The sequence below is a fragment of the Mirounga angustirostris genome, unplaced genomic scaffold (genome assembly GCF_029215605.1).
Source record: "Mirounga angustirostris isolate CCGP_5_RB_7025 unplaced genomic scaffold, mMirAng1.0.hap1 SCAF_1, whole genome shotgun sequence".
NCBI lineage: Eukaryota > Metazoa > Chordata > Mammalia > Carnivora > Phocidae > Mirounga > Mirounga angustirostris.
In genome coordinates this window covers 67,675,765-67,698,710 of record NW_026991709.1, presented here as the reverse complement: position 1 = coordinate 67,698,710, position 22,946 = coordinate 67,675,765, and the positions used below count along the sequence as shown (strand labels likewise).

At 52.4% G+C, this 22,946-nt stretch overlaps 1 protein-coding gene across 6 annotated transcripts in view; it reads left to right on the top strand.

Annotated features, from left to right (window-relative positions):
* Positions 1-22,946, top strand: part of MYLK (myosin light chain kinase) — a 176,209-nt gene that overhangs the window by 96,410 nt on the left and 56,853 nt on the right. For 4 of the 6 annotated variants that reach the window (XM_064571010.1, XM_045903007.3, XM_045903006.3 and 1 more), the window contains 2 exons: positions 6,190-6,306; positions 15,620-15,706. In XM_064571010.1, coding sequence (XP_064427080.1) covers positions 6,190-6,306; positions 15,620-15,706 — 204 coding nt within the window. Of the gene's footprint in view, positions 1-6,189; positions 6,307-6,613; positions 6,732-15,619; positions 15,707-15,763; positions 15,935-22,946 lie in introns of those variants that run through there. The other 2 variants (XM_045903008.3, XM_045903009.2) reach the window with 2 other exon arrangements.

The following is a 22,946-nucleotide window of genomic DNA, read 5'->3' as shown; positions in this document are numbered from 1 at the left end:
CTCTCTTCATTCTGCAGCTCAGACAGCAAATCGGGAACAGCTGAGCATTTTGAATCTAAGCGCTAAAAGATTAAGGGAAAATTTACCAAGAGAGAGAAAATGTTTTATTTTCTGCTACTGTGTCGATAGGAGAACTTTCTCGTGTGGATATCTCCAGAGTGGTAGGGTCCTCGGAAGGCATGTCATCTACCCCCCAGCCTCTGCTTGCTCAGTCTCCCTGTGGTCCACACACAGGTGGGCATGGGGGATTACTAGGGTGGGATGAGATGTCCAGGGAAGTGCGTGGTGCACCTTCCCTGTCACCCCTGTGGGCCCCTCCCAGTTGGAAAGCCTTTGGTAGAACTGGTCTGAGACCTTGACTGGAAGCATTTCCCAGGTTACCCTGTGGTGATCTTTCCAGGAAGGATGAAGGGTGGGCAGCCGCCCGTCCCTGGGGCATATGCACAGTGTGAGGCCCATGGCTATACCCACCTCAGGGAAACAGATGTTCGACAGCTGAGGGCAGTGCCCAGAGCCACGCAGCTGCTGTGAGACCTGTGTGGGGCCTGAGAGTGCCCAGAGCCACTAGTTGCTGCTTATAAACAATCCCCTCAGCCGAGCACCGTGAGCAGACCTCAGCCCTGGTCTCAAACACACGCCGGAGTCATTAGGCACGGCCGCTCATGTCCACAGTGCCTTGAGTACGTGGTATCTGCTGTCACTGAGCGTTCAAGGGCTATCCCAGTATCGTCTCTCACAGAAACCACCTCAAAGGGACAGTTTAAGTCCAAACCAGAGGAAGAAGAAATGATTAAAAGAAGGCCAGCACAAGGAGAGGATAGGGAAGGACTAGGAGCGGGGTGGGAAGGGGATGAAGAGACAGCCCCAAATTCAGCTTCTAAAAAATAACTCTGAATATTTGTAATTCTCCTTTGAAAACTAAGAATAGCTTGCATGAATTGAACACCATGTACCAGACGCTGTCCTAGGCCTCTTACACTCATTTCATCCTGCCTGTCTCTGAGACAAGTGCAGTATCTTGCCCAAGGCTGCACAGCTAGGGAGTCACAGAGCTGGGCTTTGCATGTAGGCAGTTGAGTTCTGATGCCCAGACCACTAAGCTATATTACCTCTTAGTTCCTTCTTGTTAGATGTCAGCACAGCTGAGAGACCTTTCAGGATCCACTCTCCAGCAGCATTGTCCAGCAGGGTAAGATACTCAGGGCTGTTAACTCCTCAACATTGTCAGTAGTTGTCAAGAGGCTGGAAGACTGGTGGTGACCTCTGGGCTTGCCAAGTTTCTGGTATTTTCACTGCATGGGCCGGTCTACCTTGCCATAGTAGGGAGAGTACCTTGTCTTAAAATACCAGCCCTGTTTTCTGTCCATCCCTTCTCTAGAGCCTCACCCTCCAAGTTTCAAGAGCCTGGCTTAGACACGGACCCCAGGGAGAAAGCCTATCTGAAAGCCTTATCAGTGACCACTTCAGCAGGCCCCGGGGCCGGGCATGCTGAGAGGTGTGAGTAGATGTGCTCTCCACAGATCTGGAAAGAGGGGACATACACTCACAGTGATAAAATGATTCCAGCCAAGTGCCAAAGTTGAGCTGGTAGGCGTAGGAGAAGAGGGAGCTGAGTGCTGGGGCCGCAGGAAAGGCTGGTACTGAATAAGCTGGGCCAGGGTTCCTGGCAGGCAAGGCGGGGGACGTAGGGCTTCCCAGGCAGGGGCTCCAGCAGCAGCAAAGGCAGGCCTGCTCACAGCATGGGAGGGCTGGTGGGGAAGGCATGGCCCATGGCATCCTAGGTCACACTAAGGAACACGATTCTGAAGGCACTAGGGAGCCATGCAAAAGTTTGGAATGAGGAGCAGTGCACACACAGCTAGGGGTTTAGGGGTTTTGATTGACCCCGTGCCCAAAGACAAGTAAGGAGCCTTACTGAAGAGGTCGGGGAGAAAGAGGGACTGGACTAAGAAGGTAGCCATGGCACAGACAGGAAACAACCAGTTCAAGAAGCAAGGACAGGATTAAGAGAACCTATTGCCTGGCTTGGGAGCAGGGGCAGGAGAGAAGAGGAAGGAGCGGAAGACCACTGCATGCTGGTGACTGGGGTCACGCTTCTACTGGCATCAGTGGAAATCAGCTGGTGGTTTGAGGTGGTCTGGAGAGGAAGGTGGAGGGGGTGGCTAAGAGGGTCTCCCCATCCCTCACACCACCCTCAGCACCCTCCCTGTCCCCAACTCCCTGGCACTGAGCCCTGTGCTGTTAGCTCGTCTAAGATCAAACTTTACTTCTTCCAGTCTCCTTGCCAGACTGTTGTCACCAGCCTTTGGCCGTGAGAGACTCCCGTGCTCTTCTCCCCCACCAATTGGCATGTACATCCATATACCTACTGCTAGTGGACGCTGTGTTTACAGGTTCAGGAGGCTTCTCGGAACCCTGTAGCTTGGATAGGGCTCATAGCTTTCAGGCTCCCCCAAAATATGGTCATGTTCACCCCATTTAGCACCAAGAAGAGCAGAAGAGGTGTGACAGGACTCGGCTGGAGTTGACTGCTAATCCTGGGAGAGACATGTTGGAGGTACCCTTCCCCTTTTTGCATTCCCAGAGCTGCAGAGTAGATGGTGTCCACTTACAGCAGCGGGCCTGCGCTCCGGGCCTGCAGGGGGACTGCCCCAGGCCCTTCTGGGCCCTGCAGCCTAGCTTCTCAGGCCTTGGCCTTGGCCTTGACTGAGGAGTGAGAGGGACGGCCAGTGAGCCGAGGGGAGCTCTGTGCTGCTCCTGACAAGCAGCTTCATCTTTATGCCCTATTTCCTGTCCCCAGACTAGGCTTCTCTCCCTGGCAAACATCTCTCCCGTCTAATAATGAGAATTCATTTTTGTTGCTGTTGTCAACTGATGATTCATTTTTCATGACCTTTAGTGTGGGATCTTGCAAAGGCTTTTTAAAAACCTGTGTAAGTTCGTTCTACAAAACACTAGGATTTATGCATCCCCTACTATGTGCAAGGCAGTACTGTGCATGCATAATCGGCTTGAAGAACTCCGAGGTAGGAATTTTTTCCTTTTAGAAACTCTATGGTCAGGGCTTCTGGGTGGCTCAGTCGGTTAAGCCTTCTGCTCAGGTCATGATCTCAGGGTCCTGGGATCGAGCCCTGCATCAGGCTCCCTGCTCAGTGGGGAGTCTGCTTCTCCCTCTCCCTCTGCTCCTCCCCCTAGCTTTTTTTTTTTTTTTAAAGATTTTATTTATTTATTCATGAGAGAGAGAGAGAGAGGCAGAGAGAGAAGCAGGCTCCCAAGGAGCAGGGAGCCCGATGCAGGACTCGATCCCAGGACCCTGAGATCATGACCTGAGCCGAAGGCAGACGCTTAACCATCTGAGCCACCCAGGCACCCTCCTCCCCCTAGCTTATGCTCTCTCATTCTCTCTCTCTCTCTAAAAAGAAAATCTATATGGTCTTTTTCAATGGTAGGTTATATGTGACTAAATGTTCATGGCTTTCTCTTGCGTAGATCCTCACAGATCACCTGCTACAGAAATGTGCTTTGTTGTTCTCAGAATGGCAGATTTTTTTTTTTTTTCACTGTGACTGCATTCCAGGCTCAGGAAAAACATTCATAATAGACACAGTCACTGCCCTCTGAGAACTAGTGGAGGAGACAGGCATGTATTTCAGCAATGGCCATGGGAGACATACTCGGATAAAGGGAAACTCAGGGCACAGAGGAGGTCCATCCATGGCTGGGGATGCTTATAGGTGACAGGGAAGGCACCATCCCTGAGGAGGTGACCTGGAGCTGAGTTGTACTGTCCAAGACATCCTAGAGGACCAGGCTGGGGAGACACTGCTCACTGAGGGCATCCTCACAGCACAGCGTCCAGGGCTTTGGACCACCCCCACCCCCACCCTGCCCCCCCATCCTCCCGTCTTCCCACACACTTAGAGCAGGATGGGGGATCTTCAGACCCCATGGCCCTGAGGGGCTCTCCCAGGGACAGTTCTAGCTGAGCCACTTATTGGATCTTTGATTCTGTGGTGACTGCTCCCATCCCCCTCACCTCTCTCTCAAAATTCCCCACCAGGCTGAGGCTTCTCAAAAAAAAACTCTGGGAAACGGTTTTTCTTCTGGAGGTCAGGAATAAGCTGTCCCACAGGAAATACCAGATTCTTCAATCTGGGCTAGCCTGCCTGGGGGCCCTCCCCCAGCCCACGCACGTGGCCAGGGGTCCCGGCTTTGGGCAGGGGGAAAAGCTGCCTGTTCTGCTGCGTTCCCTGCTGAGGGGCTGAGGACTGTGGTCTAAATGCCCCCACTTCTCCTGGTGGGCTCACCACGGTCTCTGCAGTTGGTGCCATTTGGGCTTAAGGCTGAAGGCAGTGGGGGAGTGGGGGTGGGGCTGAAACTGAAGGACAATCAGGGATTCGAGCAGAAGGTTCACTGGGAGTGGGGTGTCTGCTCACAGAGCCTTAGCCTCAGACTGAAGGGAAGTGGCACGGAGGGGTGCGTTTCCTCTAAGCCTCAAATTCGGGGGCCAGAGGTCATCTTAGCATCCTCCTGCCCTCCCAGATGAGTAGAAGGTTCTCTCTAGGGAGGACAGTTCCCCTCAATCCCAGATTCCTGTGCCTCACAGTCTCACTGTCATGACGGATTTCCTAAAAGTCCAGCCTGAGTCCTTTCTGGGGGTTCAGTGTCTGCAAAGTCTGTCTCGGAGGGACAGTGAGCAGAGATCCCGACTCGATGCCCTCCCTGTGGGAGAATGTAGTGAGGCCTTTCCTGAGAAATAGGCTCTGCGTAAGTGGGAGGGAGGCGGTTGGTAGGACGAAGGTTTCCCTGTTTAGGACATTACCCAGGTGCCAAGAAGCAGAGGGAACTAGTACGCCTCTGCTTTCCCTTCCACCCTCAGTGAGGTTCTCTGAACATCCTTCTATCTGTTGGTCAAGTCTGTGCATCTGCCTAATGGGGGTGAGGGTCCTTTTTGAGATCAGTGCCTGTTGGCCTCCCTTCTGGCCACGCTGCCCCCCACACACGCGTGGGGTGCACACAGCTCTGCCCACCCAAGGCCAAGGGCTTGTGCCGAGCCACCGGCCGGGGGAGTAGGAGGCGGGGGGAGTGCGGTGACCGAAGCCAGTGACTCCAAGCAGCAGGATGCACGTGGCCCTGGCTCTGTCCTCTTCCTTGTGTGATGACTGCTACCCTGACAACGGGGGCAGCTTTGGGCAAGGCGCCATGCTGTTGGCTTGTTCATGTGTCTGAAGGCAGGAACTAGGGTGCCACTGCCCGCCTGCCTGGCCCAGCACTCCCAACCCTCAGCTGGCCTCTCCCACGCCCCGAGGGAAATCCCCCGAGAGGATACCCCAGAGAAGTAGCCAGACCCAGGATGAGAGAGCTTGGGTGGGCAGGGAGCAGAGCCCCGATTCCTGTGCATGCCCAGCCTGACTCCTCCTTCCCCCAAGCAGGCCAGACGTGTGCTGGGGGTGGAGAGATCCATGGCGAAAGAGAGCCATCGCCACCCCTCTCTGAGGCAGCCAAAAGACCCTGTCCTGAAGAGAGGCAGCCCCAAAGTGCCCCTCTCCGAGCCCAGTGCCCCTTGTTGGCCTTCCTTCTCAGCTCATTCCTGAGAAGCCAGCCCCAGGACCCAGGCTAAATGTACCCTCTCCTCCCAGCGGACCTTCCCGCAGGTCAGTGCCCCTGCTGGACAGGGACTCCTGCCCTCCCTCACCCACCTCTTTGTTCAGAACTCCCTTTTCTAAGATGCATGCCCGAATAATTGCTATAAGCTGGGGGCCACTGTTCCTAACCCAGGGCTGTAAACTTGGAGCTGGCTACTCCTCATCTCTCTTGGTGACATCGCAGTGCTGAGGCTCACGGTCCGTCTGCTCCTTCCATTGTATGGGATGCTCTCCAAAGGGAGAGACTGTTCCACTCTCTTCTTCTGCACCTTTCCATTATGACTCCCTAAGAGAGCTCACTGGGAGGTAGGAAGAGGGTACCAGGATGGAATATATTTAGGGATCAGTTATATTGGACCTGGGTTATCAGCAAAAAGTACCCTGACTTTGGTAGGGAGAGAGGGTTGGTTCCTACAGGACCCCCAACTTCTGGGCTTCCAGAGGCTGCCCGTGAGTCTAGCCCTCCCCTGCCATGTTCCATGTGCCAGGGCAGGTCTTGGGCTTGTACCTGCTCCCCTCACCCGTTCTCCCTTTTCCTTCCTAGGCTCACTGTGCTCTGTCTCCATCGAGAAGGCACTGCCCGAGGACAGAGGCTTATACAAGTGCATAGCCAAGAATCGCGCCGGCCAGGCTGAGTGCTCCTGCCAAGTCACTGTGGATGGTAGGTCATGCCCACCCATCCCTGGCACACACAGAGTCCCACTCCTCAGCCCTTCCCTTGCCAGCTTCCCAGACTGCCATCCCTCCCCAAGGCATTCGCTTTGTGGGGTCAAGCCATCGGTGGCAAACAAGGAGACAGAAAAGAAAATGGGAGCTCAACTTGCTGGCCCCATGTGACCTTGCAGCCCTGCCCTTGGCCGACAGGAGGGGCTGCTCGCCTTGGTTGTCTCCCCTGTCCCCAGGCCTGATCCGCACACACAGAACCTTGCTGAGTAGGGAAGCCAGGCACGGGGCAGGAGGAGAAAAGACACACCCACAGGAAAATGACTACATAGTATTTTACAAGCGGCCACTCAGTGCTTGCACGTCAGCCCTGTGGTGAGGACGGAGTAGCGGGAGGTCCATGTGGGGCACTTCCTCCAGGAGGTGAGTTGGGGCTGCGTCTTCAGCTAGAGGGGACAGGCCTGCCTCTGTAAGAAGAAAAAGTCACCATGATACAGCAGAGGGAGAGAAGGAGACACGTGGGGGCCGAGGGCTACCAGATCTGAGTGCAGTTTCCGAGTGAGGGAAGGCTGAAGCCAGGCTGTGTTCTCGACTCTTCTTTCTCTCCTCCGTCTGAAGTTGAGCATTAGAGCCTCAGAAGTAGAACCAGCCTTGGGATGATGGAGGCTACCGCCCTCATTTTAAATGGTAGGAGACCAAGGCCGTGGAGAGGGAAAGCGTCCTGCTTCGGGTTCCCCGGTCCACCAAGGGCCAAGCCAGGGCCAGAAGTCCATCTTGGGCCTTCCCACCCAGAGAGCTTTCTTATTATTTCGTTACTTGCCTGGAACTGTCTAAAAAGGTAGTGTGGGGGAAGTAATTTCTTGCCCTTGAGATGCCTGGTTAGTAACTCTGAGTGACACATGGAAAACTAGTGTCCAAATAAGGCAACTCAAAGGCCAACTTTGTTGTTCTTCTGACTCCTGAATATAATCACTTGGGTCATGAAGTCCTGTCCCATTTCACTGCCATTGCCCAAGATGTGGAACCTATGTGCCCGTTCTCGGCTTTAGAATCTGGTTTCCTGGTCATAAAAACCGAGATCTGTGATATATTAGGAATGGGAGAAAAGAAAAAAAGAGTTTATTTTTTAAGAAAAAAAGAGCCTTGAAAAGAGACGTTTAAAAAGAAAATACAGTAGCAAAACAAATTCAATTGTCAGTAGCCAGTGGTAGAGCCAAAATGGTAGGAGGACTGTGTGTGTCTCCCTGGAGTCCTGTGAACGCGTTTGTCACAAGGGCTCTGAGTCTCAGGAGCAGATGTGATGTCAGTGTATGGTCTGTTCAGAGCGGGGCTCGAAACGTTGTTTTGAGGCTTTAGGTAGGGCCTGGGGCTATCAAGTCCTCCCCGGTGTGACCTGCCTGTCACCCACCCAGGTCAGATTCCTGCTTCTTTCTAGACAGGTGCTGCAGTTAAAAAAAAAAAAAAAAAAAAGTGTTTTTGCGAACTTGACTCCAAAAGCCTATTTCTAACAGCCCGCACTGAGGACCTGTGCTGGATCCAACCAAGCTAGAAGGAAGCCCAGCCTGCTAATGAGAGTATCTGCTTTTGGAATCCCTGGACTCTTCGGGTCCTATTTACACGGCTAGCTGGAGGCAGGATAGTAATTCATTCTCCTTATCGGCAAAATGTCAGCACCTTTTTGAGAAACAGCAAATGTTTTATTTTTAAAACCAAACTTTGTTTTCAAAATAAAATCTTCTTTTTCCCTATAGAATACATTTGGGGATTTTTTTTTTTTTTTTTTTTTTTTTTTTTTAAGGTTTGGGGAATTCATTCTGCAACTTATGGGACTTTTCTTGCCCCTAAGTTGGTCTCCTTCTACCAGATTCCCTTGTACTCTCGCTAATCTTGATCACCATTATTTATCTCTAGTTTGGCCTAGGGCTGTGGACGAGGAGCTGGGTCTTAGGAGAAGAGCTAGCAAAGGGATTGGAGGGAGACCAGCTGAGATAACAGGACTGACTCTCAGTTAATTGGTTTTTGTTTTTCAAAGAGAAAAAGGGCAGCCCCCTTCACACCCACTCTTTTCCCTGTTGCTAGACTTGGAGATATATTAGTGTCCTGTGTGTGGGTGGCCTTCTTGCCATGTCCAGTTTTATTTCTCCATCACAAGCCACCTCTAGACAAAGGACTGCAGTTTCCCTAACTGTTCTCCTGCCACCTCGCAGCACCTTTTCCCCTCCTGGGCTCCCCTCAGCCAAACTGGTGTCCTGTCCTTCTTCCATCCCCTGATCCTCCCAGTTCTCCCTGCTCCCCAAGGCCATAGTACCTAACTTAAAGACCCCGGGGGTGGGGGCGGTCCATGCACCCTTTGAAATGATATGCAGAATTTTGTGCATTTGTGGATTAGAGCATTTTTCTGAAGAGAGAGCCCATAGTTTTAAACCAAATTCTCAAAAGAAGTCAGAAATTAAAGTACATGGAAGAACTGCTTGCCCTAAGAAGTAACTGAATTTGCAAGTTCATTCACGCTGTGGGGTCTCCCTGTCTCTCTCCAACTCCAGCTGCCTACTCAGTCTCTGGATAGGACTGCATCCCTGCCAAGGTCCCTCTCAACTAGAGGTGGGGACTGTAGCTCATGCCAACGTCACGCCGGCCCTGCCCCCTGCAGTCATGAGCTATCACTCACACAGCCTGTGCCAAACACCATGAAGACTATACATCTGTATACAATGATACATTTCAGGGCCTCATAAAAATGACATTGGCTCGTTGGCCGAAGTATCAGCTGTACTCCTGTTTTTCCCACTGATAGTAAAGACAAAGGGAGGTAGCCTTTATAATTCAGCACATCTGACTATTTTAATCATGCTGCGTGGGTCTTTGCCCTGAGAAAAACTTTGCACTTTCTGAATTCTGGTCACACCCCTGTTCCTTCCAAGTTCAGCAGAAGGCAAGTGTCAACTTATACCCCAAAAAGCACCTGAAGCCTGGAGTGGATAAGGACTTGCCAGAAAACTCACCCAGAGGGACAAGAGCTGACCTCCCAGATCTGCTGTGCCCTGAGACCCTTGTGCATTTTGAGTTTATACAACAGTCAGGCATGGTACCTCTCAGTGGGAAAACCGAGGCTCGGAGGGGGTCAGCAGCCTTCCCGGTCACACAGTTCACAGGAGAGTCTCTGGGTGCCTCTGATCCCAAAGCCCATGCCCCTGGAGCCACCATGTGCAGGGAGTTAGAACACGAGTCACCTTGGCAGGATTCACACCTGGGCGCACCTGGTTCTGAAACCTACCATTTCCATGACCTGGCATGGCCTCTCTGTCTAGTGAATAACATGCCAGTGTCCGCTCTCTGAGACATCCAGGTCTCCCTTAGTAACAGCCCTCCTGCTGGGAAATCCCCCCATACTTCCTTGCAGTCCTGCCCTTGGCCGACAGGAGGGGCTGCTCACCTGGTTGTCCCCCCATCCCCAGTCCTGAGCCCCACACGCAGAACCTGGCCTGAGTGACCGATTCCCTCTTATTCAGACTCAGGTGAGAGGTCGGGAAACAAAACTCTTTGCAAGCCAAAATCCCAAGACAGGGCAGCTTAGGCTGCCCTTCCCCAGCTACCCTGGCTGAGGGCATCTGGCCTGAGCTACCGTTGAGATTAAGGGCTTTGTGACCAGGGAGAGTCGTCGTGCAGATGCGTGGTAGGAGGTGACGTTCCAGTGGGCACATCCCTGCCATCATTCATCCCGGTGCCAGGCACTGCTTAGGGGCTAGGTTAAAAGCAGTGAACAAAAAGGAAATTCCTATTTTCAGGGACTTTACATTCTAGTGAGGGGGAGACGGTAATACAGATGAACAGATCTATCATAGAATCTCAGGCAGCAGCAGGTGCTACGAAGGAAGCAAAGCAGGATGTGAGGAAGGGAACGTTACTGTTGGAGAGGGTGGTTGGGAGGCCTCTTTGAAAAAGTAATGATGGAACAGAGGCCTGAAGGAAGCGAGAAGGAGTCTGGAAGGAAGAAGGAAGAGGGAAGGGTAAGAGCGAAGCTCTGAACGGAGACTGTGCCTGACGCATTCCCAGCCGTAGGAAGGCCAGGGGAGCTGAGCCGTAAGCCAGGGGCCAAGAGGTGGGAAGTGAGGTGTGGAGGACCAGCAGTCAGATCTGCAAGGCTGTAGGCTGTGACAGGGAGACCAGACTTTATTCTAAGTGTGGTGGGCCAACTCTGGACATTGGGAAGGATCACTCAGGTGACCACAGTGACCAGACCCAGGATGGGTAAGAGGGAGAGTAGGGAGACCAGCTGGATGGTTGCTGTGATGGCCTAGGCAGGAGTTGATGTCAGCTTGGACTCCATGCAAGAGGTGGGAAGTGATCAGATTCAGAACCTATTCTCAAGGTAGAACTGATAGGATTTGCTCATGAGTTGGAAATGGAGAGAGAGAAAGGGAAGTCAGAGGTGACTTGGTTTTCATGGGGAAGCACAGATCAACAGTGGTCCTACTTTCTGGATGGGCATGTAAGGGGGTGGGGGACAAACCAGAATTTTGCACCTGTGAAGTTTAAGATGTCCATCAGACATCCAGGTGGGCATGTCACATAGGCAGGCCTTTGGATGAACCTGGAGTTGAGTTAGGAGGTCAGGGGTGGAGCCAGGATATGGGGAGCCATCCACATAAGAGGCCACTGAATGTCCTGGGATTGAGCGAGGTCCCTAGGGTGGACGTGGATGGAGGGGGCAGGAGGAGAAGGAGGGCAGGACAGAGGTCTGCAGAGGAGACCGAGAAAGAATGGCCACAGTGGGACAGGAAGAAATGCCGGAGAGGGGTGTCCCCGAAGCCAAACGGTGGCCACTTCAATAAGAAAGGAATGATGGGATCAGTGTGTCAGATGCGGCTGCCGAGGAGAATAAGGTGAGCCTGAGCACTGGCCATTGGGTTTGGCAACCCGAGGCTGATTCGTAACTGTGACAAGGGGGTTTGCAGCGTGATAATGGACCAGCCTGAATCAGGGCGCGTAGGGTCTGAGCGGCCTGCTGAAGTCCACGTGGCTAATAAACTAGCTGGCTGGGCATCTAAGCGCAGCCTTGGCGCCTCGCTACCGCGCCTCCTGCGGCCATGGCCAGCGGGCAGCCCTGCCTGGGACCGAGTGGATTTCGACGCACCCTTCTTTCGTTGGCCAAGGTCCTGCCTTAGTAACAAGTCTGCTCCCACTTTCACTTTTGTCCTTCCGGTCATCACAGGCAGCTAACACGCATTAGATGGAACTAAATAAAATTGCCGTTCTGCTAGGCCAAAGACACTTGAATATTGGCAAAGGTATGGTTCAACCCGAAGCAAGCAGATAAAGCATGTAGCATCATGCCAGGCACCAACTAAGTAGCCCATCTCATTCACTCTGTTGGGGTATGATTCCTGGTTTCCTGGTGAAAGAAACTTGCCCAAGGACTCAGGCCCCAGACAGCAGAGCCAGAAAGAAGCTTGTCTCCTGCCTGGAGCGCCCTCTCTTCTGATGATGCCAGCTTGCTGCTTGCCTTCAGGCAGAGAAAGAGGCCAGCCCCTCTGCCCTGCCCCCTTGTGGAGCTCCTGGAAGCTTGGACCCCCTTCTAGAAGCCTCCTGACACCTCATTCCCCCTGCCTTAGGCTTATATCTCAGGGAACCAACCTCTTGGGGAAGACAGAAACAAAACTGCTGCCCTGGAGGCTGGGTCCGAGCTAGCCCAGGAGTGGAAGGGGTGAGCCGTTGCCCATATAAGGACGCGTTTTCCACTCCATGTAGAGGCCCCCCACCTCTCCCTGCTGCCATCTTCCTCCCCCATCCGTCTTTGGGGGCACAACCAGGCCAGCAATGGACTCCAGCCCTGGGGTCCAGATCTAGAAATGGAGTTCAGTTTCATCACCAACTGATTAAAATAGAAAATACAAGCTGCGCTTAGACTTGTATTACTATTATTTTTGTCCCCTGGGCATCCATGCAAGCACAAAGCTGGTTCTGATTAAGCACATGGTCCTTCCAGCCCACTCCTCGCTGCCGTTCTCACGGAGGGCTAGTGGCTTGTGGTGTGTGCCCAGCCCCCACGGGGCGGGAGGACTGCTGAGGGAGGAGGGAGCGAGTCTCACCCCTGGTGGGGGTGCTCCAAGTCTAGGGGTGTGCCTGGCTTGAAAGGGAAACTCGAGTCCCTTTCCTCATGGTCGGATGGAAAGATAAAGTGCACAGAACTTCTAAGAACAAAGCTCAGAACACATGACAGTAGTTTACTCTCTCGTCAGTGTCAAGCCAGCACTCAGAAGCTGAGCACAGATGCGGAGGCGGGCAACACGCAGCGTGCGGGTAGGGGCCGGTCAGGCAGGGCGTTTTGAAGGTGGAGAATTTTAAAGCAGATGCGGAGGAAGGTGAGGAAACGTGGTAAGCAGGAGGGGTGAATTCGTAGGTAAATGATCATTTTTCTCCTTTTCCGAGCACCACTCTCTCCTTTGAGTTTTTTTAACACTGTGCTGTAGAGGAATTAAGTGTTATTTCCTTTGTGCAGATGTGGAAATAGAGACCCAGAGGGGTTGAAATGATTTGCTGGTGATCCCAAGATTGCTGATGACAAAGCCAAAGCTAGAACCCTCCTCTCTGGGGTCTGTACTCTAAGGGTGCTTGGAAGCGAAGGCCGACACAACCCTGCGAGGAGAGAAGGAGTCCCAGTCTCTGTGTCCCTTCTTTAGGGACCCAGGAGCACCAGGTCTCTCATCCTTTGCTGGCTTTTGCCTCCAGTTATGCATCAGTTAAAACAAGAACAACAACAACCCTGATTCTTTTTTATCTCCCTCCTGTGGTGTCCCAGAACTCACCAGAAGAAAGACAGGCAAAGAGAGTATCCAAGCCGAGGAGCACAGAACTGTCTATGCATACTTGGCTCTCTCCTCCTCTTCCTTAAAAAGGGGGAGAACAAACACATTTTGGGGTGCAGCTTTCTGTTAATTGTCATTGGTGCCTGTCAGGTCTTGAAGGGAGGGCCTTAAACAAGGGAACCACAGACTCATGCTCTGGTGTATGGCACCCTGATCCCCAGATATCAAGGGAAGCACTGGTCGGCATTCCTGTCTCTTAGACTAGTCCCTGAGACCTCCCTGGGCCCCACCCCCACCTCTAGACACGCAGGCACATATACACACATGTACACACACAGCCTGAGGAGAGAGACGGGGAGTGACATATTAAAATCATCTGTGGAGCTTCTGGATCCTATTGACACCCAGGCCCCTAACTAGACCAATTAAACCAGGATCTGGGGAGTGAGAGACCTAGATACATGTGCTGCTAATGGGCAGCCCATGTTGAGAAACACAGAGGTTGACAAACATGTGCTGAAGATTTTTCTGTAGCTGAGAATGACCATTAGGCCTGGGGTAAATACCCAGTGTGAGGAAGTGAAGTCATCCCCATCCCCTCCCCATGGGACTTTCTGCTTCTCCGTCCATATGCACGTGGAACCCCGTGTATGGCCGGCCCGCTGAGGAGACCGGCCACAGGCAGCGTCAGCTAAGGAAGACAGGGACCCCTGACTCACCGTCTGGGGTTCCTTTTGCTCTAACAGACGGTGGCAGAAGGATAACAGTGAGGAATGGAGGCAGGGAAGGGGGCCAGGTTATCAAGTGCTGCTTAAAAGGCCTTCTTCCAGCTGTTTCCTCAGGACCGTTCCCTGTCATTCACTGCTAGGAAGCTCTTCTTAAGGCCTACCCTTCATCATTCCTGTAGTGACATGTGTACAGCTTTCGGCTGACTTCGTAGGAGATTGTCTCCCCGGCCCTGAAGGCCTGTGTGCCTTGGAGCTGCCGGTGAGCCTGGACCGTGCCTGCACCAGGCCTCTGCCCCGGATGACCCAGCTATAACTGAGAGTGGGCAGGCTTTAGGTGGGGAAGGCAGCCTGACTCTTTGTCGGGGGATTTACATGGGCAGATCCACCATCTGAAGCAGGAAAGAGAGGCCAATGCCATATAGAAGGAGCAATGCATCCAGATGGGAGCATCAGAAGTCCATGTGCTGGGAAAGGGTTCATCCCCAGGCCCTAGTTCTGTGCAACCTGTGTCCACCCCGCAAAGCCCCAGGAGCTGGCCTGGGAGAGGGCATGTATTAGCAGCTAGGACTGCCCCGTCTAGGAGTCAGGACAGCAAGATGTCTCTTCCTCCCCAGCCAAGCCACAGGAATGTGGCCCAAGCTTTGGCTGGAAAGTCCCACCCCCCCTCCTTCCTCCCTCTGAGCTTCCTCTCGTCAGGAGCAGGAAAGGGAATGGCAGGAAGGGGCTCAGAGCGGGAGGCTCCCTCCCAGCACATCCCTGAAGAGAGTGCCTTGTAGGGAAAATGCTCCTGGGGAAAATGCTGGAGCATAGTGATAGCTGTTTAACCAGCTGCTTCTTATCCAAGTTCCTGGGTGGTTTCCCCAATACTTCCTGAAGCCCAGTCTCCTCCGGGCCCAGTAAGGCCTTTTATGCCCAGCCCAGTACGATGTTTTTCTGCTGCCCCAACAAGGGAGAGTTTCCCCTGGGCTTGTCCACACTTGGCATTAATATGGATGAGGGAATGTGAAGGAGAGGCTTGAAGAGTTGTACACCCACCCATGTCCCATTTCAGGTCTACCCAGAAGGCTCTGCAGGGTTTCATGGGGTTTACTTTGAGGAGGGGGCAGAAGCTCCCATAACGGGCCCAAGGCTCCATCCAGGGGTCGGGAAAGGCAGGCCGGCTGTCTGCTAGGCCTTCATCTGGTCTGGAGGTCTGTCAGTGGCCACGTGTAGAAGGCAGTCTGAGAAATCAGAAGGTGCAGGCCCCTTTCAGGCCATGAGCCAAGGGCAAGGGCCTTGTCCTCTCCTTCTTCTGTATGAGAGACCGCTCTATACAGAGCAGGCTTTGGGAAATGCAGAGCGGTTAGCCCAAGTGAGTGAAGGCCCAGTGAAGGGAAAAAGATGGGAGAGAGGTAAGCAGAGGGCACCGACTCTCCTCCAGCCCTGCCAGTGATGGGATTCCTGGCAGCACGTGCCTGCCGTAGAGGGGAACGTGTTAACTAGCTCCCAGGACAGCCTGTCTATCCATCTTGCCTGGGCGACTGTGCTCTCTCCACCTGCTTTATAAGGCGCAGTGGAGTGGACGCTCCTTCTTTGGTGCTTCTGTGGAGTAAGGTGCCCAGTGGCAGGCGCCGTCTGCCCAGCAGGCACTGGGGGCCCCCAGAGTGGAATGGGGAGTGGGACGGGGTGGCGGGGCTCTAATTTTGGTCGGGGTGGGAATTTTTTATTGAGATGCCTCCTCGGCTCATTTCCCTGGGCAGTAGCCCACTGATGTTTGTGGTTACCTGTTCTGTTCCAGATGCTCCCACCAAGGAGAATGCCAAGGCCCCAGAGATGAAAGCCCGGAGGCCCAAGAGCTCTCTTCCTCCCATGCTAGGAACAGAGAGTAAGTACTTGTTCAGCTCCTCTAGGCAAGCCCAGCACTGGGGGCCAGCATCAGAGCCCCAGCCCCCTCGCCTGCACCCCAGCGAGCCCTAGGAAGTCCCAGTGCCCGGGCCAGCGGCCACATGACCCTGCCCACCTCTCCCCGCCTCCACACGTCCACGTCCACTCGCCACCACATCCACTCAGGCCTTCTGTACTTCTCACCCAGTCTCCTCCCGATTCCTCCCAGGTGAGTCTTTCCTGCTGGTAGACCTTTCTAAGCTCAGATCTTACCACTCCTGGCTGCAGTCCCAGACAAGGGAGCCTCACACACATCACCGTCCCGGCACACCCGCCACACTTGTACACGCACATTCGCACGTCGGCCTGGCCCTTCTTTCCAAGCCCGCCCCCAGCCCCTCACTCCTATCTTAGACTCAAGCCAGACTGGGCTCCCCAGTGTGCATTGGAAATGCCGTGTCCCTTCCAGCATGCCTCAGCTCTGGGAGCACCTCCCCTCGTGAGACAGACTCCCACCGAAAGGCCACCTCATTGCTTTCAAAGTGACCCTGGCCTCGCGCACTCACAGAGTGCTCAGCAGCGCCCTGCTGCCCCGTGTCTGGTGATGTGGCTGGGGCTCGCTGCCCTCCAGCCCTGAGGGCTGCCGCTGGGCCTTGCTCATAGAAGGGCCTATGGAGTCTCCTAGAATCGGGTTGCTACTGCAGTATAAATAGCTACTCAGGGAAGGAGCTTCTCCAGTGACTCTCCAGGACAGTCTCCCTCTTCCTGGGTCTCAGCTGGAGGACCAGGGCCCACTGAGCTATCAGGCACAGCACGCAGGGCCCACAAAAATATCTAATCTCTTATAGAAGTGGAAGAAAAACTAAACTTTCAGGTCAAAGAAAAATGTTTTAACTCATAACGTTAATATATTTATCTTTATACTAGTGCAGCTGTAAAATATAATTTGTATGTATGTGTATATACATATATATCATTTTTTTTCTTCTTTTTTAAAATGGAGGAAGGGGTTCATGAAGGCAAAGGTGCATAGAGACCACAAAAGTCATAGTGCGGTCCTGGCTTCCCCTATTGATTAATTATTGGTCTCATTTTATTAAAACTCTGCTTTGAAACCCCAGTTTTAACAGAGGGTATGGAGTGGCTTGAACATCCCCCATACACTCTATGTTTAAAAAAAAAAAAGACAAGCTCTTAATTACCCATACTAATGGAGCAAAGTGACTGAACCTGATTAATTAAAAGGCTGAGTCTCTTTTTCTGTGACAAGGCAGAGTTCTGTGACTTAGTTTTATTCTCTTCTTTTCAGAACTACATATTTACCTTCCTAACGATGAGCTTGGGTTCCTTGTGTACATACCAGCCAGCTGTCAGGGGGATGCTCAGCCTTCAGTATGTGGGGTAGCCAAACTGGAACTGTAATGTCTAATGGATATTTAACCAAAGTGGGGAGCTCAGATGATCAGGAATGGACATTTAATAAGTTGCTGGAAATGCATAAATAATTGTAAGAAAAACCTAGTAAGAATGGGTTGGTGATTTTCTTTTCCAAGAGGATTGGGCCTGTGCTCTCTTTGTTACAAGAAAATGGGATCTTAGGAGAGCACCCGGGGCCTGTGACATAGGGGTCTGAGCCATCCTTCACCTCTCCTGGGAGCAGAAGCTAGAGCGCGTGGAGTTTGAGCTGGGTCGTCATCAGCCTCCTGTCCTCAGCTCGGGCACGTCCATTCCAGGCAGATCCTGGAGGAAGTGAGGTGTGGGGTCAAGGGGAGAGCAGTGAAGGAGAAAACAGGCTGGAGACAGTGAGCAGCCCCGAGAGCTGGGCCTTTGTGCTGGAGGAGGGAAGGCTGTGGGAAAGGCCAATCAAGTTGTCATCGTCCAATTCTGGGATGGGAACTCTCAACCCTGCTGCATATTACATTCACCTGGGGAGCTTCTGAAACCTCTGCTGCTGGGATACCCCAGCTCAGTTAAATCAGAATCTCTGAGGGTAGGATCCAGGCTTCAGTATTTGTTCAAGCTTCTGGCCCATTCCAGCGTGAAGCTGGTCAGGCCTGAAGCACGGTGAGCCTGCACTGTTGGGCTGGAGAAGCAGAGGGAGTCTCCTTTCCTGCCTCTGTTAAGTATGGTGCTGCCTCAGCGCCCGTCATGCCCAGGTCCTGAGACTATCTCTGGTACCAGCCCACAGTCTCCACTCTTTAGGGAGGGAGCAAGATGCCAGAAACAGAGCTGGAAGCAAAGGTTCTTACCCCTCTGGAAGGAGTGCGGAGTGGGGCTCAGTCAGTGGTACTGCTTAGGGGAAAGGGCAGGGCTGATGGAAAGGGCTTGTCTCCCTCATAGCAAATAAACACATTCATGAGTGGATTAACTCCAGCAGACCCCACTTGTCTGTGGAAGGGGACTTTTACTCTAGCCTTTGGGTCACAGTCACAGACAGGACAGACGTCTTACACCCCCCACCCCAAAGAAATGGAAGAGTGTGTCTCCATGTACAGTAAGGACCCCTTTGAATGGTCCATCCGCCCAGCCTCTCATCACCCCACCCATCACCCCCTGGACACAGAGAGCTTCAGCAGGGTGGTTCTGGTGGCCCCTCCACCTGCTTACACACCTGTGCTCAGAAACCTTTCGAATTCTCTGGATGCTTGTAGAACACCATGGAGCTTCCTTCCTGAAGGCTCCTGAGAAGGTAGCTGCTCGGAGATAGAAAATGAAGGAGGTGTCTTTTAGACCTGCACCTCCAATTCTATTCTCACTTTTTGGGATAATTTGTAGTATTTATTAATTACATATGTATGCATTCTTCCTTAAACATGCTAAGAAGTATAGAAATGTGCCAGGGACAACATGAAAGCCCTCTTTCATCTACCCTCAGTTCTACTCACCTCCTCAATTATATTCACAATTGTTTTTTTCTGAGGATTTACATATGCAGATGTAAATACATCATGCATTCTGGACACCTCTGCAGCTTGTCTTTTTCTCTTACCATAGCCATCCTTCATCCCAGACATCTCTGACCCCATGAGAAAGTCTAGATTCTCTTGTCCCCGAGTGTTCTGGCTGTATATGTGTGTTCATTTTTTTCAAGGGCTGGGAAGTACCTAATCTAACTAGGAAATCCATCTCTCCTGCCAGTAACCGAGGGAAGGCCAAGTGTTTTTCTTGTCAAGCAGATCATAGCCAGATCCCTCCCCACACGACCTCCGCACCCTCAGCTGTGTTGTTCAGTCCTGTGCGCGAGCTGTCAGGTGTGAGGGTAGATGGCACATGTCCACGCAGTGGCCTGGGAGCCCCTAGGAGTCCTGCTGAGGACCGTGAGGGGAAAGCCAAGTCCATCGGCCAACCCAGGTGGCAGGATGGGAGGAAATGGACAGAAGTACAAGCTAACGTGCCAGACCCCAAGTCACAAGTCCAGGAGCGAGGAGTGGCAGTTTGCGGTGATTTGGGAGGCGGGGAACTCTGGGCCAGGTTAGGAAGGAGAGAGGAATGTGATGTGGTTGAAGTGGAATGGTAACATTGCTGAAACACTGGAGAAAGGAACTGCACAGATGCCAGAAGGAATGTTGTGAGCACCCCTCCCTCCCCCCACCGACCCAGGTGCTCACTTAGCACCTGCCCAGCCCCCGTGCAGCAGGTGTCCCGTCAGGTGCTCAGGCTCTGTCACTTCAGACAGGTCTCACTCAGCTGAGCTACGAGTAGTTGGTCCCATTTTATAGAGGAGCAAAACTGAGCCTTAGAGACCTGAAGTGTCCTGCCTAGAGTCTGACAGCTGGTAAGATCTGGGAACTGTGAGGCCAACCCTGACCCATGTTCCTGCTGCAGAGCCCCGTGCCCTGCTGGTCTCAGAGGCATACTTTGTGCTGTCCACACACACCTGGGCAGTACTCCCCCCAACCCATGAGGGGGCAGGGGTCTGCTGCCATGGGAGCTGAAGGGACGAGGAGGGCGACCCCCACCATGCTCGCTGGGATCCTCAGACCTGTTGGGGTATTTGCCGCAAGCCTCCCAAGAGGAATTTTTTTATGACTTTATTTTGATATAATTTCAGATTTATAGAAAAATTGCAGTAATAGTAGAAGGAACTCTTGTATACCCATTACTTAGATCCACCAATTACTTACGTTTTGTTCTATCACCCTAGCATTCTCTATGTATGTATTCCTATAAATTTATTCACCATTCATGATATTCATACAGATATAGATACACTATGTATATATTTGTATATATTCACCATGCATCATATAGATTAGATCTACATACACCATTTAGGGATAAATTAGAGACATCATGCCCTTGATCTCCAGATATGTCATCGTGTATCTCCTAAGAACATAACCACAATGCAGTTATTAAAATCAGGACATTTAACATTAAACCCATACTACTATTTAGTGCATGGTCTATATTCAGTTTTTGTCAATTGTCCTGATTTCCTTTTAATGCTACTTTTCACCCCTCATTGGGAACTTACTGTTAGCACTCCTAGAACACTTCATCCACTCCTCCAGTCCAGAGTGGTTGTCCCCTACCTTTGGAGAAAGAACAAGAGAGAAGTGCACGGGCCCAGGGGAGAAGCATCTAAGACTCTGCCTGGGTTGAGTAGGCATGGGGAGATGGCAGCATCCTCGCTGGACCTCCAGATGCCCCTTTACTGTGCCTGGTTCTGGGGCAGTGCTCGGGCACAAGACATAGCCAGAAAAGCCACTAGGCTAGAAAGCAAGGGACAAAAGTCTTGGTTCTGCCTCTGATTGAACATGTGGACTTGGTCAAAGCCATTTGTTTCTGGGCCTGTCAGATGGGGACTATCTCCAACTGAGCCCAGGCTTTTCCAGCTCTGACATCAGTCTATTCAATGAAGTGCTTTTTTTTTTTTTTTTTTGAGTGATACAGTTCAGGTGGGAGGTCAGCTAACTCCCCTTCATATCATCCAATATGTGATGGGTTGAAGCTACAGTAAGTATCACTTGTTTTACCCGATAACAGAAACATCCTGATGGGAAGGAGGCTTTAAGCGGAACGTCCAGGTCTCGGGTATTCCAGCTGGAGGGGATTGGCATGGAACATTGATGGGGCTTCAGAGCTTGTTTTAGAGAATACAGACGTGGCAATGCCAGGTGGTAACAGACTTGGGGATTCCTCCTATCAGTCTGTAGAGCTGATGGTCTTTTAGAAAAGAGATAAATGAGCATAGGGCACTTTGATAACTTGAGGGCAGGAACCAGGGCCTGTTCATTTCTGAAATGTCAGTGCCTAACCTGAGGTAGGGATATAATAATCATTTGCTTTTTCAAATAGATTCATGAGTTCCCAGGCTTTAAGGGTCCCTGCCTCTATTGCACTTCTGGGATTTGGGGATGATGCAGACAGAACACCCCTTTGTACTCTGTGCATGGCACTGGCCTGACATTGGTCACTTTGGCCTCAGTGACCGTGATGGGCCATCCCAGATTATGCTTTTTAGATACCTTTGCCTTGGCCTCCTGTATGTGTCTCTCTCCAAAACCAAAAGTCACGTCAACTTGAAAGCATCTTTGGATGTCCGAAGTAGTGCCCAGGTTTCCTGAAAGATTCCCCCAGGATCACATCTTTCTTTTAAATATTCTCTTGAAGTCATGGGGAATGTTAAGTCACGATAGGATTCAAAGAGCTAGAAGGAAATGCTAGACGGGTTGAGATTTGGCATCAAGATTTGCTTGACACTGGGATCCTGGAAGAAAAACTGGGGTATCTCCACAAATGCCTTTGAAAGCTGGTACCAACTCCCAGGGTCTCTCTACCCAAGTGTTGCTCCGTGAGGAGGGATAATGCCTAAAGTCACCCCCCACCCTGCCACGCATGGGACCCTGTGACTTCCCCCTCCTCTCCTTCCCCAGTCTTCCCCTGTCCCGTGATCCCGTGAAGTGGGAGGATGAGTCCTCCCCAGGGAGGACGCTGGTGCTGCCTTCCTGGCCATGCCAGGTGCCTCTTGCACAACCATCCTGGCCTCCTGTGTCCTGGGGGCTGGGGGATGAGTGTTTGCAATGACAAAGAAGAGCAGTGTTCCTCTGGAATCTTCTTGTATGACAGCATTTCCTATGAGGGGATGTTAATTCTGGGGAAATGACCAATAATCCTCCACAGGTCTGTCTAGAAGGACATCCTGGAAGGGGCCCCGTGTGTGCCAGCAATGGGGAAGTGTTGGGGGTTGTCCCAGGGCCCTGCGTCTGCCCGAGCACAGGGCAGTGGGATGCAGCCTTCCCTCCTCCGGTCCCCACAGCCACCCTCCTTCCCTGCACAGCCCTGTGTGTGAGTGCGCCCTCCATACTTCACCCAGCCTGAGTCACCTTCAGAAGCCTGCAGTAGAAAGTTAATGCTGATTTGGGGAATTGCAAAGGGTTTGATGTCTATTTTTAGTTAACTACCGAAAAAGGGAAATGTCCCCAGAGAAGCAGACATCCAGGGACCTCCGTGTACCCGAAGCTGTTGGTGCTACCTCCCTAATTTTCCTTTGCTTTCCATTGTCTCAGACCCTTTTGACGCTGAGAGACCCACCCTCAGCCTCTGTACATATCTCCCAAGTGCTTGCTCAGGTCTTCGCCCTGCTGGTTCATGGGAGAGGCCTCCTGTGCCTTCAGACTGAGCAGTCTGGAAGCTTCTGTGGACACTGACCTCCTCCCCCATGCCGGGGCAGAAGGAAGGCTCACCAGGCAAGGAGTCAGTCAGGGCTTGGGCAGGCTGGGGCAGAAGCAATCCGTGGGTTGCTCAGACAGGAGGCCACCCTCCCCAGCCCTGCCCCCGATTTCCCAGCAGGCTTCCAGGGTCAGGCTTTGATTCATGATGTTTTCACTGGGCTGCTTCACCTCTTCCAGCCTCAGTCTCCTCTTTAGAGTAGAAGGCTCAGCACCCGACAACAGCTTTGGTGTAGTTGGTGACAGAGCAAGGAGGCAGCTCCTTCTCATGGGAAATCGCACAGGGACTCAAGCTCCAGGGCTTTATCTCCCAGGATCAGGGTCACAGGGCTGGGGTGGAGTGTTCTGGAGCACTCCCAGGTTAACAGAGATCCCCAGGGGCTCCGCTCATTCCTTTAATAGCTTTCCAAGCATGTGCCAGGTACCGTGCTAGGCACTGGGGGTACAAAAGGTGAACAAAATGGGCCCTGTTCCTGTGCCCAGGAAGCTTGCTGTGGTGTATGCGTGTTGGCCGTGGGTTTCTGCAGTTATGATGCCTCTGGTGAGTGCTGACATATGACCACCTCG